At 44.5% G+C, this 19,560-nt stretch overlaps 1 protein-coding gene across 8 annotated transcripts in view; it reads right to left on the bottom strand.

The window, feature by feature from the left end:
* The window catches only part of LOC144510017 (uncharacterized), a 275,355-nt gene that overhangs the window by 43,190 nt on the left and 212,605 nt on the right, over positions 1 to 19,560 (bottom strand). For all 8 annotated transcript variants that reach the window (XM_078239203.1, XM_078239202.1, XM_078239206.1 and 5 more), the window contains 4 exons: positions 18,421 to 18,595; positions 15,878 to 15,975; positions 15,126 to 15,294; positions 14,918 to 15,015 (listed from right to left, as the gene is read on the bottom strand). In XM_078239203.1, coding sequence (XP_078095329.1) covers positions 14,918 to 15,015; positions 15,126 to 15,294; positions 15,878 to 15,975; positions 18,421 to 18,595 — 540 coding nt within the window. The remainder of the gene's footprint in view (positions 1 to 14,917; positions 15,016 to 15,125; positions 15,295 to 15,877; positions 15,976 to 18,420; positions 18,596 to 19,560) is intronic.

Here is a 19,560-nt window from a genome sequence, read left to right as displayed (position 1 = left end):
AAATTTTAATGCAATTATTGGGCTGGAAGAATGATTCACTGCCTCCTGGCATGCTCTCCCACATCCAGCAGAAATCATGCAGGCATCAATTAGTCTTCATCCTGACAATTGGGGACCAGATGACGTGACTCCAAGGGAGGGGCAAGGGGATAGGTACTGCCTCCAACTGTGCCCATGGGCTCCTCATTCACTGCCAGGCTGCAAAAAAGGAGGAGCCCTTGAAGGACTTGGGGGTTAGGGGGGCTTGAGCTTGAGGGAAGGGGATGAACTCAGGGCTCTCCCTCATAATGGGGCTCTTGTGGCTGGACTTCCCGTTCCTCTGGAAAATGTGAAAATCACTCATAGAACGGTGATTTCAGGCATCTTTCTGATAAAAATCTTAATTATTGTCTGTGTTCTGTAAAACCATGGCCTGGTCTCAGTAAAAACCATGCCCCCTGAACACTTGGAGGCCTTCAAAATCACAACAGCATTCCACTCTACAGTAGGGATTGCCCTTGGCTGATTTCTGAAGCCCAAGGTGTTACCAGACCTCATTGAAGTGCTTTGATTGACAGGAGCTATCAGTTTCACCAAGGAGATCGCCTTGCTTTCTTTCAAGCTCAGCTGCTCTGAAACCTTTAAAACTACTTTGATTGACAGGTCCAGAGCAGATCAAAGAGGGGATAGGCCAGATTTGTTTACTCAAGGAACTGATGGTCCATTACCATAGAACCATAGAAAATTACAGCTCAGAAACAGGCCTTTTGACCCTTCTTGTCTGTGCCGAACCATTTTTTGCCTAGTCCCACTGACCTGCACTTGGACCATATCCCTCCACACCCCTCTCATCCATGAACCCGTCCAAGTTTTTCTTAAATGTTAAAAGTGCATTTACCACTTTATCCGGCAGCTCATTCCACACTCCCACCACTCTCTGCGTGGAGAAGCCCCCCCCTAATATTCCCTTTAAACTTTTCTCTTTTCACCCTTAACCCATGCTCTCTGGTTTTTTTCTCCCCTAGCCTCAGTGGAAAAAGCCTGCTTGCATTCACTCTACTAGCTACTAAGAACATAAGAACATAAGAAATAGGAGCAGGAGTAGGCCATCTAGCCCCTCGAGCCTGCCCCGCCATTCAATAAGATCATGGCTGATCTGACGTGGATCAGTACCACTTACCCGCCTGATCCCCATAACCCTTAATTCCCTTACCGATCAGGAATCCATCCATCCGCGCTTTAAACATATTCAGCGAGGTAGCCTCCACCACCTCAGTGGGCAGAGAATTCCAGAGATTCACCACCCTCTGGGAGAAGAAGTTCCTCCTCAACTCTGTCTTAAACCGACCCCCCTTTATTTTGAGGCTGTGTCCTCTAGTTTTAACTTCCATACTAAGTGGAAAGAATCTCTCCGCCTCCACCCTATCCAGCCCCCGCATTATCTTATAAGTCTCCATAAGATCCCCCCTCATCCTTCTAAACTCCAACGAGTACAAACCCAATCTCCTCAGCCTCTCCTCATAATCCAAACCCCTCATCTCCGGTATCAACCTGGTGAACCTTCTCTGCACTCCCTCCAATGCCAATATATCCTTCCTCATATAAGGGGACCAATACTGCACACAGTATTCCAGCTGCGGCCTCACCAATGCCCTGTACAGGTGCATCAAGACATCCCTGCTTTTATATTCTATCCCCCTCGCAATATAGGCCAACATCCCATTTGCCTTCTTGATCACCTGTTGTACCTGCAGACTGGGCTTTTGCGTCTCATGCACAAGGACCCCCAGGTCCCTTTGCACGGTAGCATGTTTTAATTTGTTTCCATTGAGATCGTAATCCCATTTGTTATTATTTCCTCCAAAGTGTATAACCCCGCACTTATCAACGTTATACTCCATTTGCCATATCCTCGCCCACTCAATCAGCCTGTCCAAATCTCTCTGCAGATCTTCTCCGTCCTCCACACGATTCACTTTTCCACTTATCTTTGTGTCGTCTGCAAACTTCGTTACCCTACACTCCGTCCCCTCCTCCAGATCATCTATATAAATGGTAAACAGTTGCGGCCCGAGTACCGATCCCTGCGGCACGCCACTAGTTACCTTCCTCCAACCGGAAAAACACCCATTTATTCCGACTCTTTGCTTCCTGTCGGATAGCCAGTCCCCAATCCACTTTAACACACTACCCCCAACTCCGTGTGCCCTAAAAAGCTTTTTGACTGACAGCTCCAGAGCAGATTAAACAGTTCATCATTGATAGAATCAGTATACGCTCCATTAAGCCTGAAGCTCTTTTCCCTACATCTGTTCCATCTGGCCCCATTTTCATCCTCTTTTTCAAGTCTCTGACTCTTCCTAGAAAGCAGATATGCTTTCTAACACAGTTTTCTTTCTCCCCATTGGCTTTTATTCTTGCTTGCAAAGCTCCTCACTGAACCCATCAGCTATATATTACCGCTTTTCCTTCACTTGCGATTTTTTTAAGCTTCAAGATTGGATAGGCTAGGGTGTTTATCTTTGAGACAGAGGAGACTGAGGGAAGAGTTAATTGAAGTACATAAAATAATGAGGGAGCCTTGACAGAGGGGACTGAAAAATGAATTTCATTCAGCCAGCAGACATCTGATGGGCTGAATGGCCACCCGTCTGCTATAATTTTCTACACATCGATAGCCAATCTCCTCACTTCATCCAATCAGACCCACAGAAGCACCATTCATGTTAGTTCAATGAGATATCAAAATAATTTTACCATTGACATACGAGAGTTTATGTAGCAGTTTACAGAGATATTGGCAGGTTATGTAAGTGGGCAAACAGTTCTCAAATGGGGTATAATGTGGGAAAATGTGACGTTCATTTTGGAAGGGAGAACAAAAGAGCAGTATTTCTTTAATGGAGAAAAACTGCAGAAAGCTGCAACATAAAAGGACTTGGGGGAACTTGTGCATGAAACACAGAAAGCTCGTGCACAAGTGCAGCAGGTAATCAGGAAGGCTAATGGAATAGCGGCCCTTATTTCAAGAGAGTTGGAGCATAAGAGTAGGGAAATCTTGCTGCAGCTGTACAAAGTGCTGGTGAGACAACATCTGGAGCAGTGTGAGCAGCTCTGGTCCCCTTATTTAAGGAAATATAAGGTTCGCTAGGATGATCCCCAGTGTGGAGGGATTGTCTTAGGAGGACAGGTTAAACGGGTTGGGTCTCTACTTTTAAGAATTCAGAAGAATGAGAGGTGATCACATTTCAACATTGGATTATTGAGGGGTTTAACAGGGTAAATGCTGAGAGGATGTTTCCCCTCACGGGAGAGTCTAGGGCCACAGGGCACAGTCTCAGAATTAAGGAGCACCAATTTAACACTGAAATAAGAAGGAATTTCTTCTTTCAGTGGGTTGTGAGTCTTTGGAACATCTTTCCACAGAGAGCTGTGGGGGCAGAGTCCTTGTGTATATTTAAGGCTGAGATAGATTTTTGATGAAGCAGGGAATCAAGGGTTACAGGGAAAGGGCAGGAAAGTGGATGTGAGGAATGTCAGATCAGCCATGATCCTATTGAATGGCAAAGCAGGCTCAAGGGACTGAACGGTGTACTTCTGTTCCTATTTCTTATGGTCTTATAGATGAGGATGCAGAATCTTGTCCATTTGAACAAGAATGCAAGTTTCACAAGTCTGACTTTTGTTGTGGTTCCTTGGATTTGATTGATTGGATTTGGTTGATGAAGGAAGGGCCGTGGATGTCGTCTATATGGATTTCAGTAAGGCATTTGACAAAGTCCCACATGGCAGGTTGGTTAAGAAGGTTAAGGCTCATGGGATACAATGAGCTGCTCATGTGACTATCCAGGTAAGTCTTAAACGATGTCAGCGTGCCTGCCTCCACCACCCTACTTGGCAGCGCATTCCAGGCCCCCACCACCCTCTGTGTAAAAAACGTCCCTCTGATATCTGAGTTATACTTCGCCCCTCTCAGCTTGAGCCCGTGACCCCTCGTGATCGTAAATGAGATGTATGGCATTACACACTCGCCATACTGAGGTAGGTAGAATGATAGGTGAACAGTGTCCACTCTGCATATTCAAATAACACCTGCTTGAAGCACCTCTGCAGTATTAGGCTACCCTGTTGGTAGTTGCAAATGGGCCAGCTGTATTCAGGAATACCAGGTGCCCCTGTGACCACAACAAACCTCAACAAGGTGAGTTTACAATAAATCTCCCAAACCAACATCAGAATCAACTGCCCTAATGCCAACTAGTATATCCCCTCCTCTATTTGCCACCATTTCTCCCACAAATTGTGATCACAATCCTATCTATAGCCTCCACAACTCTAAACATTATCCACCTTTCTGTTCACCACTCAGCCCCCCCAATTTCCTCTAAAAATTTAATTGAGGACCATTGCTTGCATCATATTTTAAGGCTGTTTCTCACCATTCATCTGCTGACTTCCTGGAAGCCTCTTCAGCCCAAATTTGCTGAACTAGGGAATCTGTAATCCCTTCCTTGGTTGCTAGTTTGTGAAATCATTGCAGGACAGAAATACTGTGTGCAGAATGGGTCTGGTATCCAAGTGTAAGCTCTGAGTATTTTGTTTGGTAAGTTGCCCATGAGGTAGAAGCTTGACAGTAATCTGCCTGCAGTGTAATCTCACACCCACCTCCGCCCTTCAAGTGCTGAGATTGCTCCCTGTCGTCTCCAATTTTCTTTAAGAGTCAATGACTCAGTTTCAAAGTACTGCCATTTGGATTCTCGATTCCCTGGTGGCAGGTAAAGTTGCAGACCATAACCTGCATGGCTAGATGGGTGGAGAACTGGCTTGGCCATAGGAGACAGAGGGTAGTGGTCGAAGGGTCTTTTTCCGGCTGGAGGTCTGTGACCAGTGGTGTTCCGCAGGGCTCTGTACTGGGACCTCTGCTATTTGTGATATATATAAATGATTTGGAAGAAGGTGTAACTGGTGTAATCAGCAAGTTTGCGGATGACACGAAGATGGCTGGACTTGCGGATAGCGAAGAGCATTGTCGGGCAATACAGCAGGATATAGATAGGCTGGAAAATTGGGCGGAGAGGTGGCAGATGGAGTTTAATCCGGATAAATGCGAAGTGATGCATTTTGGAAGAAATAATGTAGGGAGGAGTTATACAATAAATGGCAGAGTCATCAGGAGTATAGAAACACAGAGGGACCTAGGTGTGCAAGTCCACAAATCCTTGAAGGTGGCAACACAGGTGGAGAAGGTGGTGAAGAAGGCATATAGTATGCTTGCCTTTATAGGACGGGGTATAGAGTATAAAAGCTGGAGTCTGATGATGCAGCTGTATAGAACGCTGGTTAGGCCACATTTGGAGTACTGCGTCCAGTTCTGGTCGCCGCACTACCAGAAGGACGTGGAGGCGTTAGAGAGAGTGCAGAGAAGGTTTACCAGGATGTTGCCTGGTATGGAGGGTCTTAGCTATGAGGAGAGATTGGGTAGACTGGGGTTGTTCTCCTTGGAAAGACGGAGAATGAGGGGAGATCTAATAGAGGTGTACAAGATTATGAAGGGTATAGATAGGGTGAACAGTGGGAAGCTTTTTCCCAGGTCGGAGGTGACGATCACGAGGGGTCACGGGCTCAAGCTGAGAGGGGCGAAGTATAACTCAGATATCAGAGGGACGCTTTTTACACAGAGGGTGGTGGGGGCCTGGAATGCGCTGCCAAGTAGGGTGGTGGAGGCAGGCACGCTGACATCGTTTAAGACTTACCTGGATAGTCACATGAGCAGTCTGGGAATGGAGGGATACAAACGATTGGTCTAGTTGGACCAAGGAGTGGCACAGGCTTGGAGGGCCGAAGGGCCTGTTTCCTGTGCTGTACTGTTCTTTGTTCTTTGTTCTTTGAAATTGAGCTTAGACTTGTGACAATATCACACTTTGCCAGATCCTCCATGTGGAGAATTAATTAAAGCAGCAGACAGAATCACAGAATACTACAGTACAGAAAAGGCCATTCGGCCCATCGAGTCCACACCAATGCATGAAAGGCCCTGACCTACCCATCTAATCCCACTTGGCAGCACTTGGCCAATAGCCTTGAATGTTATGACGTGCCAAGTACTCATCCAGGTACTTTTTAAAGGATTTGAGGCACTCCACCTCTGTGTATTCCAGACCGTCACCACCCTCTGGGTCAAACTGGTTTTCCTCACATCCCCCCCACCAAACCTCCCACATGATTTTGTTTTCTCCTCATCAATATTCACCTTATTAAGAACTGTTAATAATATTTCAGTGTAATTCGTTGGCACTCTGGAACATCATGAGGACATGATCAAGTGCTACGCAAGAATGCAAGTCTTTTCCAATCATTTTAAGCATCTACAAGCAAGATGTTGGGCAACTGGTCACGAGGAGATTATGCAAGGTCTGGTGTTGGGGTTACTCTCCCTCCCTGTGTGGGGAGTGTTTGATTCTATTATCATGGTTATGTCTGAAAGATAGAATCATTGAGATGCAGTTGCCCTGGTTAAGTCGGAGGGAAATATATATCTATATCCATGCCACTGGGCTACTCAGTAAAATTATCTTTGTTATTTTTAACAATGGGCAACTTTTCCCTGACTAGCATGACTCACACAAGTGGAATTTCTAATCTTCAGACAAACCCACAGGGTCTTGTTATCTTTAAAAGGCACTAATGCCCCTTCCTGGAGCTGCACAGAGCTTCTCTGCATTGCTAATGAACAATTCTGGCCCTAGATATGCTGTCTGGCAGCTATTTGTGACTCCTATTACTCAATGAGGGTTAATAGCCCAAATGTGAGGGAACCATGGTTCACGAAAGAGGTGGAATGTCTTGTGAAAAGGAAGGGGGAAGCTTATGTAGGGATGAGGAAACAAGGTTCAGATGGCTCGATTGAGGGTTACAAGTTAGCAAGGAATGAGCTGAAAAAGGGGCTTAGGAGAGCAAGAAGGGGACATGAGAAGTCCTTGGCAGGTAGGATCAAGGAAAACCCCAAGGTTTTTTACTCTTATGTGAGGAATAAAAGAATGACCAGGGTGAGGTTAGGGCCGGTCAAGGACAGTAGTGGGAACTTGTGTATGGAGTCAGTAGAGATAGGCGAGGTGATGAATGAATACTTTTCTTCAGTGTTCACCAAGGAGAGGGGCCATGTTTTTGAGGAAGAGAAGGTGTTACAGGCTAAAGGCTGGAGGAAATAGATGTTCGGAGGAAGGATGTACTGGCAGTTTTGAATAAACTGAAGGTCGATAAGTCCCCTGTGCCTGATGAAATATATCCTAGGATTCTTTGGGAGGCAAGGGATGAGATTGTAGAGCCTTTGGCTTTGATCTTTGGGTCCTCACTGTTCATGGGGATGGTGCCAGAGGACTGGAGAATGGCGAATGTTGTTCCTCTGTTTACGAAAGGGAATAGAAATGACCCTGGTAATTATAGACTGGTTAGTCTTACTTCGGTGGTTGGTAAATTGATGGAAAAGGTCCTTAGGGATGGGATTTATGACCATTTAGAAAGATGCGGATTAATCCAGGATAGTCAGCATGGATTCGTGAAGGGCAAGCCGTGCCTCACAAATTTGATTGAATTTTTTGAGGAGGTAACTAAGTGTGTTGATGAAGGTAGGGCAGTTGATGTCATATACATGGATTTTAGTAAGGCGTTTGATAAGGTCCCCCATGGTCGGCCTATGTTGAAAGTAAGGAGGTGTGGGATAGAGGGAAAGTTGGCCGATTGGATAGGTAACTGGCTATCTGATCGAAGACAGAGGGTGGGGTGGATGGAAAATTTTCGGACTGGAGGCAGGTTGCTAGCGGAGTGCCACACGGATCAGTGCTTGGTCCTCTGCTCTTTGTGATTTTTGTTAATGACTTAGAGGAGGGGGCTGAAGGGTGGATCAGTAAATTTGCTGATGACACCAAGATTGGTGGAGTAGTGGATGAGGTGGAGGGCTGTTGTAGGCTGCAAAGAGACATAGATAAGATGCAAAGCTGGGCTGAAAAATGGCAAATGGAGTTTAACCCTGATAAATGTGAGGTGATTCATTTTGGTAGGACTATTTTAAATGTGGATTACAGGGTCAAAGGTAGGGTTCTGAAGACTGTGGAGGAACAGAGAGATCTTGGGTCCATATCCACAGATCTCTAAAGGTTTCCACTCAAGTGGATAGAGCTGTGAAGAAGGCCTATAGTGTGTTAGCTTTTATTAACAGGGGGTTGGAGTTTAAGAGCCGTGGGGTTATGCTGCAACTGTACAGGACCTTGGTGAGACCACATTTGGAATATTGTGTGCAGTTCTGGTCACCTCACTATAAGAAGGATGTGGAAGCGCTGGAAAGAGTGCAGAGGAGATTCACTAGGATGCTGCCTGGTTTGGAGGGAAGGTCTTATGAGGAAAGGTTGAGGGAGCTAGGGCTGTTCTCTCTGGAGCGGAGGAGGCTGAGGGGAGACTTAATAGAGGTTTATAAAATGATGAAGGGGATAGATAGAGTGAACGTTCAAGGACTACTTCCTCGGGTGGATGGAGCTATTACAAGGGGGCATAACTATAGGGTTCATGGTGGGAGATATAGGAAGGATATCAGAGGTAGGTTCTTTACGCAGAGAGTGGTTGGGGTGTGGAATGGACTGCCTGCAGTGATAGTGGAGTCAGACACTTTAGGAACATTTAAGCGGTTATTGGATAGGCACATGGAGCACACCAGGATGATAGGGAGTGGGATAGCTTGATCTTGGTTTCAGATAAAGCTCGGCACAACATCGTGGGCTGAAGGGCCTGTTCTGTGCTGTACTGTTCTATGTTCTATGTTATGAAACCCTCTTCTGCGTTTTGTGTGTATGTGAAATAAACCAACCCTTTTATTTTTTCTTATCTCAAATTTACTGTTCAAATTATTCGCAGAGGGTCAGAACACTCCAAACCTAAGTGCTGGGAAAAATTTATAAAAGGAGAAATCAAAAACACCTTTCTGCTTACTGACAGGTAGAGAGTGAAAAAATGTCAGCTGTTTAAATTAATCCCCCTCCTGTCCAGAATAACAGAGATGAGGAATAACTTTTTCTCGCAGAAAGTTCTGAAACCAGTTCCTCAGAAAGTGGTTGAGACAGAGTATTAGAATGTCTTTAAGGCAGAAGTTGACACATTCCTCATAAGCAAGGGGCTGAAAGGCAGAAACTTGAAGTTCACGTTAAAATTATATCAGCCATAATCTTATTGAATCGTGCAGCAGGGATGAAGGGCCAAGTGGCCTCCTCCTGCTGCTAATTTGTATGTTTGTATGTAACCACACTCAAAAAGCTCAAAACCGTCCAGGACAATGTAGCCTGCTTGACTGGCACCTCACCCACAAACATTCCCTTCCTCCGCCACTGAGACGCAGTAGCAGCGGTGTATGCCACCTAAAAGACGCATTGTGGGAACTCACCAAAGGAGAACACCTTCCAAACCCATGACTACTACTATCTAGAAGAATAGTTACCGCTTTGTCACCATAGATCTACTCTCAATCATCAGAAAAGTGATGGAAGGAGTTGTTGATAGTGCAATCAAGGAGCACTTAGCAATAACCTGCTTACTGACGCTCAGTTTGTATTCCACCAGGGCCATTCATCCCCGACCTCATTGCAGCACGATCCTTCTGCCCAATTTACCAGCTGATCAATAATAGTCTGGAGCCTCAGACTATCCTCCTCACGATCAACTACACCGATTTTTGTGTCATCTGCAGACTTACTAATTATACGTTCTGCATTCACATCCACATCCAAGTCAGTGATGTATATAACAAACAGCAAGTGTCCCAGAATCTATCCCTGTGGTACACCACTGGTCCAATCACAAAAGCAGCCCTCCACCGTCAGCCTTTGCCTCCTATTAACAAGCCAATTTTGAATCCAATTTTCCAACTTGCCTTGGATCCTATGGGCTTTAGCCTTTTGGATCAGCCATCGATGTGGGACCTTGTCAAAGGCCTTGCTGATGTCCATGTAAACCACATCAGCTCTGCTACCCTCATCAATATTTTGTTGTTATCTTTCTAAAAAACTCAATTAAATTTGTTAGACAGGATCTCCCACCAACAAATCCATGCTGACTATCCCTGATCAATCCCTGCCTTTCCAAGTGTTGATCAATCCTGTCCCTCAGAATTTTTTCCAATTATTTTCCTACCACAACATTAACTGACCTGTAATTAATTGGCTTGTCCCTGCTGCCTTCCTTGAATAATGGTAGCTCATTAGCTATCCTCCAGTCATCTGGCACTTCTCCTGTGGCCAGCGTAGATTTAAATATCTCCTACAGGGCCCCTGCAATCTCTTCCCTTGCCTCCCATAGCAGCCTGGGATACAGCTCATCAAACCCTGTGGATTAATGCATTTCATGCACCTTTATGCCTGCTAAAATATCTAATACATCTTACTTATTAGAGTCATAGAGGTTTACAGCATGGAACAGGCCCTTCGGCCCAACTTGTCTATGCCGCCCCTTTTTTTAAACCCCGAAGCTAGTCCCAATTGCCCACATTTGGCCCATTTTCCTCTATACCCATCTTAGCCATGTAACTGTCTAAACGCTTTTTACAAGACAAAATTGTATCCGCTTCTACTACTACCTCTGGCAGCTTGTTCCAGACACTCACCACCTTCTGTGTGAAAGAATTGCCCCTCTGGACCCTTTTGTATCTCTCCCCTTAAACCTATGCCCTCTAGTTTTAGATCCCCCTACCTTTGGGAAAAGATATTGGCTATCTAGCTGATCTATGTCCCTCATTATTTTATAGATCTCTATAAGGTCACCACTCAGCCTTCTATGCTCCAGAGAAAAAAGTCCCAGACTATCTCGCCTCTCCTTATAACTCAAACCATCAAGTTCTGGTAGCATCCTAGTAAATCTCTTCTGCACCCTTTCTAGTTTAATAATATCCTTTCTATAATAGGGTGACCAGAACTGTACACAGTATTCCAAGTGTGGCCGTACCAATGTCTTTACAACTTCAACAAGACGTCCCAACTCCTATAATCAATGTTCTGACCAGTGAAACCAAACATGCTGAATGCCTTCTTCACCACTCTGTCCACCTATGACTCCACTTTCAAGGAGCTATGAACATGTACCCCTAGATCTCTTTGTTCTGTAACTCTCCCCAACGCCCTAACATTAACTGAGTAAGTCCTGCCCTGGTTCAATCTACCAAAATGCATCACCTCGCATTTATCTAAACTAAACTCCATCTGCCATTCGTCAGCCCACTAGCCCAATTGATCAAGATCCCGTTGCAATCCGAGATAACCTACTTCACTGTCCACTATGCCACCAATCTTGGTGTCATCTGCAAACTTACTAACCATGCCTCCTATATTCTCATCCAAATCATTAATATAAATAACAAATAACAGTGGACCCAGCACCGATCCCTGAGGCACACCGCTGGTCACAGAACTCCAGTTTGAAAAACAACCCTCTACAACCATCCTCTGTCTTCTGTCATCAAGCCAATTTTGTATCCATTGAGCTACCTCTCCCTGGATCCCGTGAGATTTAATCTTATGCAACAACCTACCATGCGGTACCTTGTCAAAGGTAATCTTAACATGCTCTAGAACTTCACCGTCCCAAATAAAATCACCAGCTACAATGTCTTTCTCAGTGAATACAGATGAAAAATATTCATTTGAGACCTCGCCCATGTCCTCTGGCTCCATGCAAAGATTGCCCCTTTGGTCTTTAATGTCCCCACTCTTTCCCTGGTCATTTCTTGCTCTTAATATTCTTATAAAATGCCTTTATGTTTTCCTTACTCTTATCTGCCAATGATATTTCTTTACTCTTCTAATTTCTCTTTTAAGCACCCCCTACACTCTCTATATTACTGAAGGGCCTCCCCATTTTTAGTGCTTTATACCCAGCATATGCTTCCTTTTCTTTATTGAACCCTCGATATGTTTTGACATCCAGGGTTCCTGGACTTGCCGCCCATGCCCTTTGCTTCTAGAGGAACGTGCTGAACTCTCACTATTTCATTTTTAAAAGATTCCTATCTAAATGTAGATTTAGCTGCAAGTAGTAGCTCCCAGTCTATGTTTGCTAGACCCTGTCTAATGATCTTGAAATTGGCCTTCCCCCCAATTCAGACACTTGAAATTCTGGACTATCCTTATCCCTTTCCATAACGACTTTGAAACTTACAGAGTTATAGTCACTATCCCCAAAGTGCTTCTGTGCAGCTACTGAGCCTCTGACTGAGATGCAAACGAGGATATTGGTGGACAGGCGAAAGGACACCTGAAGGAGCATTTTAAAGATGCATAGCAGCAAAAATGAAGACCGCCCTCTTCTCCCGGCTCAGAGAATTTCATACACCAATTATTCACTCTTCATATGTTCAGAACAGCAATTTAATTCACTCTGACATTTCAGTGTTCCAGAATACAATATATCATTCTATCAGTTTTCAATGCTTAATATTTCACTACCATAATTTCACTCAACCCAACAAAATGAAACTGCTGAGTTATTCAATCACACAGAATCGAAAACACTGGCGATAGAAATATTCACCTGGATTCTACTCTCCAAGAATATTCCAGGTCAGATGGAGAACACATGGTAAATTCTGAGCAGTGAGGATATCCAGCATTTCAATGCCCATTCTGAACTTCCTCCTGCTGCTGAGAGGATGACTGCAATGCTATTGGCCACTCTGCACCAGATACGAAAGTCACTCTTAATCTCTTCAATTCTGTGCTCAAGAAACTCAGCCCAAAACAAAACTCATACATCAACCTAGACCTGATGAGAAAAATATTCCACTCATTGAGGCTGAGATTCTATGGTGCACCTACAGGGGCATGCATGGGGCAGGGCAAGGATGATGTGGAGATGCCGGTGTTGGACTGGGGTAAACACAGTAAGAGTTTTAACAACACCCGGTTAAAGTCCAGCGGGTTTATTTGGTAGCAAATGCCATTAGCTTTCGGAGCGCTGCTCCTTCGTCAGATGGAGTTTTCCACTCCATCTGTGTATCACATTCTAGCCAACAGGTTAACATTACAAAAGCGGATTCTCTTCTCATGATCACATTGCTGTTTGTGGGAGTCGGTTAAATGCAAATTAAATTAAAAAATTAAATTAAAACAACTTGTCACAACAGAACACACAGCCAGAGTACCCATGTCCCTGAGTCACCATACGAAAAGTAATGGTATACCTCAGGAAATATCTTTAAAGACACCTTAAGGCCCCAAATGAGTATGTGATATTGTAAAGGTGATGACAGAAGGCTGCTTTAGTGACCAGTGGTGTACCACACGAATCTGTGCTGGGTCTCCTATTTTTTGTCATTTGTATAAATGACATAGGTGACTATGGGGGTGGGGGGGGCGGGGGCGGGAAGCAGGGAGGGGGGGGTGGTACTGGGTAGGATCAGTAAGTTTGCAGATGAAACAAAGATTGGCCAGGTGGTTAACAGTGAGGCGGAGTGTCTTGGGCTACAGGAAGATATAGACGGAATAGTCAAATGGGCTGAGAAGTGGCAGATGGAATTTAACCCTGAAAAGTGTGAGGTGATACACTTTGGAAGAAGTAATTTGACAAGAAAGTACTCAATGAATGGTAGGACACTCGGACGCTCTGTGGAACAAAGGGACCTTGACGTATTTGTCCACAGATTTTTGAAGGCAGAATGGCATGTTAGTAGTGTGGTGACACTTGCCTTTAGCAATTGAAACATAAATTACAAAAACAGAGAAGTCATGTTGGAGTTGTATAGAACTTTGGTGAGGCCACAGCTGGAGTACTGTGTACAGTTCTGGTTGCCACATTATCGGAAGGATGTGATTGCACTGGAGGGGGTGCAGAGGAGATCCACCAGGATGCTGCCTGGGATGGAACATTTAAGTTATGAACGACAGGCTTGGATAGACTTGGGTTGTTTTCTTTGGAGAAGGTAAGACTGAGGGGTGACCTGATCGAAGTGTACAAGATTATGAGGGGCATGGACAGAGTGAATGAGGAGCAGCTGTTCCCCTTAGTTGAAGGGTCAGTCACGAGGGGACATAGGTTCAAAGTGAGGGGCAGGAGAGTTGGGCGGATGTGAGGAAAAACATTTTTACCCAAAGGGTGGTGACAGTCTGGAATGTGCTGCCTGGGAGGGTGGTAGAGGCGAGTTGCCTCACATCTTTTAAAAAGTACCTTGATGAGCACTTGGCTTGTCATTACATTCAGGGCTTTGGGCCAAGTGCTGGTAGATGGGATTAGGTGGGAGATCAGGTGTTTCTCGATTGTCGGTGCAGACTTGATGGGCCAAAGGTCCTCTTATGCACTGTATGATTCTATGAAAGGACAATATTCACTTCAATTTGGACCCAGAGCTTAGTGTTGAAGACTTTAGTCTCTCTCAGAAGGGGGAGGGGTGACACAGTGGCACAGTGGTTAGCCCTGCTGCTTCACAGTGCAGGAACACAGGTTCGATTCCGGCCTCGGGTGACTGCCTTTGTGGAGTTTGCACATTGTCCCCTTTTCTGCGTGGGTTTCCTCCTACAGTCCAAAAAATGTACAAGCTTGTTGGATTAGTCATGCAAAATTGCCCTTTATTGTCCAAAGATGTGTAGTTTAGGTGGATTGGCCATGCTAATTTGCCCCTTGGTGTACAAAGATGTGTAGGTTAGGTGGACTAGCCATGGTGAATGCACTGGGTTATGGGGATAGGGTGGGGTGTGGGCCTGGGTAGCTGCTCTTTTAGAGGGTTGGTGCAGACCCAATTGCTGAACAATCTATTTCTGCACTGTAGGGATTCTATGATTGATTCTATGAAATGGATCAGTTATCGGGCAAAATTGATAAAATATATGCCATGACAAAACTCTGACCTATCGGGATAAATATAGATTTCAATTTCCAAAATGGAAGGTTAATGTTCAAAATGTCCAATGCTTACAAAAAGATTGAGGGCAGGAAAACCGTATTTTGTAATCTTCACAGCTCCCATCTTCCTGCTCTGCATTCACACAGGCAAAACCGGTAGAAACACTGCATCTGTTTAAAAGAGAGAGAGGGAGGGCATGCTAATGTGTTCGATAAAACAACTCATACTCTTTGAAATAAAGTTATAATATTTAAATAAGATGGGAGGAATTATTGCTTACTCAGGGATGTTGTCTCCAGAGTCTGGAACTTCTGATGTTGTCTCCACCTCACAAGATATCGGGTTCCGGCAGATCTGACCAGGATATTGCTTTTGGAGATTCACTAGGTCTTCATAATCCCCATTGCCTGATGGGTCATCTCTGTCAAACCACAGGGTTTTGCAGTTGCCTAGTTAAATACACACATAAAAAGCACTGTTACAAATGCGAGCTTTACAGGATTATTATATTGTGGAACTGTATCTTTAGATTCAGAGTAAAGAATGAAAGGAGTCTACAGTCTGCCTTACAGTCAGCCTGGGTGGTTTTATTATTGGAGAACATAGGAAGGCTAAGATTGTGTTACCAGGAAGAAGGTACAAGGTGTTCATGCTTGGAAATAATGGGCATGATCTAGCAGTCACATCAGCCATGGGTGCACATCCCATAATACCGGCTAAATCTTGCAAGAAGTCAAAGGCAGGGCTTGTGCTGGTGAGATTTATGATCACAATCTTTCCTGATTTCCCTGCAAACCTAATTTTAATGGATTTAAATCTATTGTAATAATCTTAGCGTGGTCAATGTTGTATCTTCCTGTTGTATTTTCAGCCGACGTGAGGATACAGCCGGGGGAAGATGAATAATCAGAGCAGACGTTACTGCTTGTTGGTGGATTTAAGAAACTGTCTGAAAATTACACCACTGAATGTGCAGCTATTATTTCCAAATTGGAAGATAACAAATCAATTTTACAAGTGGTCGGTACTTACAAAATGATTCTGGGCAGGTAAATCGTATTTTGTAATCTTCACATCTCCCATCCTTTTGGTCTTCATTCACACAAACAAATCCTGAGGAAATGGTGCATCTAGAACATAGAACATAGAACAGTACAGCACAGTACAGGCCCTTCGGCCCTCGATGTTGTGCCGAGCTTTGTCCGAAACCAAGATCAAGCTATCCCACTCCCTATCATTCTGGTGTGCTCCATGTGCCTATCCAATAACCACTTGAAAGTTCATAAAGTGTCCGACTCCACTATCACAGCAGGCAGTCCATTCCACACCCCAACCACTCTGAGTAAAGAACCTACCTCGGACATCCCTCCATTATCGCCTATATCACATTCCTCCTATATCTAATATATCCCTCCTATATCCCTCCTATAGGGGCGGCACGGTAGCACAGTGGTTAGCACTGCTGCTTCACAGCTCCAGGGTCCCGGGTTCGATTCCCGGCTCGGGTCACTGTCTGTGTGGAGTTTGCACATTCTCCTTGTGTCTGCGTGGGTTTCCTCCGGGTGCTCCGGTTTCCTCCCACAGTCCAAAGATGTGCGGGTTAGGTTGATTGGCCAGGTTAAAAATTGCCCCTTAGAGTCCTGAGATGCGTAGGTTAGAAATCTGAGCAGATTTCCACTGCATCTGACAAAGGAGCAGCGCTCCGAATGCTAATGGCTTTTGCCAACAAATAAACCTGTTGGACTTTAATCTGGTGTTGTTAAAACTCTTACTGTGTTTACCCCAGTCCAACGCCGGCATCTCCACTTCTATGAGATAGCCAGTTACTTATCCAATCGGCCAAATTTCCCTCTATCCCACACCTCCTTACTTTCTTCATGAGCCTACCATGGGGAACCTTATCAAACGCCTTACTAAAATCTATGTATATGACATCAACTGCTCTACCTTCATCTACACATTTAGTTACTTCCTCAAAGAATTCAATCAAATTTGTGAGGCAAGACTTACCCTTCACAAATCCATGCTGACTATCACGGATTAAGCTGCATCTTTCCAAATGGTCATAAATCCTATCCCTCAGGACCTTTTCCATTAACTTACTGACCACCGAAGTAAGACTAACCGGCCTATAATTACCAGAGTCATTCCTATTTCCTTTCTTGAACAGAGGAACAACATTCGCCACTCTCCAGTCCTCTGGCACTATCCCCGTGGACAGTGAGGACCCAAAGATCAAAGCCAAAGACTCTCCAATCTCATCCCTTGCCTCCCAAAGAATCCTAGGATATATCCCATCTGGCCCAGGTTTTTCAAAATTGCTAATATACCTTCCCTCAGAACATCTACCTCCTCCAGCCTATCAGCCTGTATCCCATTTTCATCCTCAAAAACATGGTCCCTCTCCTTGGTGAACACTGAAGAAAAGTATTCATTCATCACCTCTCCTATCTCTTCTGACTCCATGCACAAGTTCCCACTACTATCCTTGACCGGACCTAACCTTACCCTGGTCATTCTTTTATTTCTCACATAAGAGTAAAAAGCCTTGGGGTTTTCCTTGATCCGACCCGCCAAGGACTTCTCATGCCCCCTCCTAGCTCTCCTAAGCCCTTTTTTTTTAGCTCATTCCTTGCTAACTTGTAACCCTCAATGGACCCAACTGAATCTTGTTTTTTCATCCTTACATATGCTTCCTTTTTCCTCTTGACAAAACATTCAACCTCTTTTGTGAACCATGGTTCCCTCACTCGGCCATTTCCTCCCTGCCGGACAGGGACATACATATCAAGGACACGCAGTATTTGTTCCTTGAACAAGCTCCACTTTTCATTTGTGCCTTTCCCTGACAGTTTCTGTTCCCATCTTATGCTCCCTAATTCTTGCCTAATCGCATCATAATTACCCCTCCCCCAATTATAAACCTTGCTCTGCCGTAAGGCCCTATCCCTCTCCATTGCAGTAAAGAAACACACCGAATTGTGGTCACTATCTCCAAAGTGGAGCTCTCCCACAATCAAATCTAACACTTGGCCCGGTTCATTTCCCAGTACCAAGTCCAATGTGGCCCCACCTCTTGTCGGCCTATCCACATATTGTGTCAGGAAACCCTCCTGCACACACTGTACAAAAACTGCCCCATCCGAACTATTCAACCAATAAAGGTTCCAATCAGTGTTTGGAAAGTTAAAGTCACCCATGACAACTACCCTGTGACCTCAACACATATCCATAACCTGCTTTGCAATTTCTTCCTCCACATCTCTATTACTATTTGGGGGCCTATAGAAAACCCCCAACAATGTGACCGCTCCTTTCCTATTTCTAACTTCAGCCCATATTACCTCAGTAAGCAGATCCCCCTTAAACTGCCTTTCAGCAGCCGTTAAACTATCCTCTTTTACCACCTTCCCTACTCTTACTGAAACATCTATACCCCGGAACTTCCAACAACCATTCCTGTCAACCATTCATCTGTTTAATACAAAATGATACAAAATAATACAGAAGAGTGATATTCTAGTGTACAATAATACTATTTGAAAAGAGTATGAAACATCAGAACAGGTATTTACAGGGCAATGTTATCTTCAGAGCTTGACGCTGGAACTCCTGATGTTGACTCCACTTCACAGGCAATTGGATTACTGCAGATTTGATCAGAATATTCTTTCTGGAGACTCACAAGATCTTCATAATCCCCATTTCCTGATGGGTTATCACGGTCAAACCATTGGGTTTTGCAATTACCTGATTCAAGGAGTAGACAAAATGTGATGTAATTTTTGGAGAGTTTCTCGAATCCACCAACAGCAGTAAAGTCTGCTCTGATAAGTCATTCTCACCGGCTATGCTAGAAAAATAATTCCTGGATCCGTAGGAGGCTGCATGATGTGCCTCTTTAACTAAGAATCGTCTCCCTCCTGTATCCAATTGTGACAGCCAACAAAACCAAATAGCACTTTTCTCTGCTAACCACACAGAATTGTAGTCTTTCTGAGATTGATTGATTTATAAGGAAGCCTGTAACTTGATCTCAAGATAGAATTGAAAGGTTCGGTATAATAGATAGAGAGTAGATATTTTAACAAATGAAAAGTAATTACTTAGAAAAGTTTTAATCGATGATTGTAGAGAGAGCTTAATAGAAAGTAAGAATCAGTACCGAGCAACAGAAAACATTCCAGATCCAGAAGAAACACTGCATAAACATTGGGTGACAATTCTTTTCATAGAAACCCTACAGTGCAGAAAGGGGCCATTTGGCCAATCAAGTCTGCACCGACCACAATCCCACCCAGGCCCTACCCCCATATATTTACCTGCTAATCCCTCTAAACTACGCATTTTTTAGGACTCTAAGGGGCAATTTTTTTTTTTTAGCATAGCCAATCAACCTAACCCGCACATCTTTGGACTGTGGGAGGAAACCGGAGCACCCGGAGGAAACCCACGCAAACACGAGGAGAATGTGCAAACTCCACACAGACAGTGACCCAAGCTGGGAATCGAACCTAGGTCCCTGGAGCTGTGAAGCAGCAATGCTAACCACTGTGCTACCGTGCCGCCCTGTCCATTCCAGCTTTTCTCATCTCCTTTCTAAGTCAGGCTGATTAAATAGAACATAGAACATAACAGCTCAGTACAGGCCCTTCGGCCCTCGATGTTGCGCCGACCAGTGAAACCAATCTATAGCCCCTCTAATCTACACTACA

The sequence above is a fragment of the Mustelus asterias genome, chromosome 22 (genome assembly GCF_964213995.1).
Source record: "Mustelus asterias chromosome 22, sMusAst1.hap1.1, whole genome shotgun sequence".
Taxonomy (NCBI): domain Eukaryota; kingdom Metazoa; phylum Chordata; class Chondrichthyes; order Carcharhiniformes; family Triakidae; genus Mustelus; species Mustelus asterias.
Note: the sequence above shows the minus strand (reverse complement) of the source record. Positions and strands in the feature narration are given on the sequence as shown.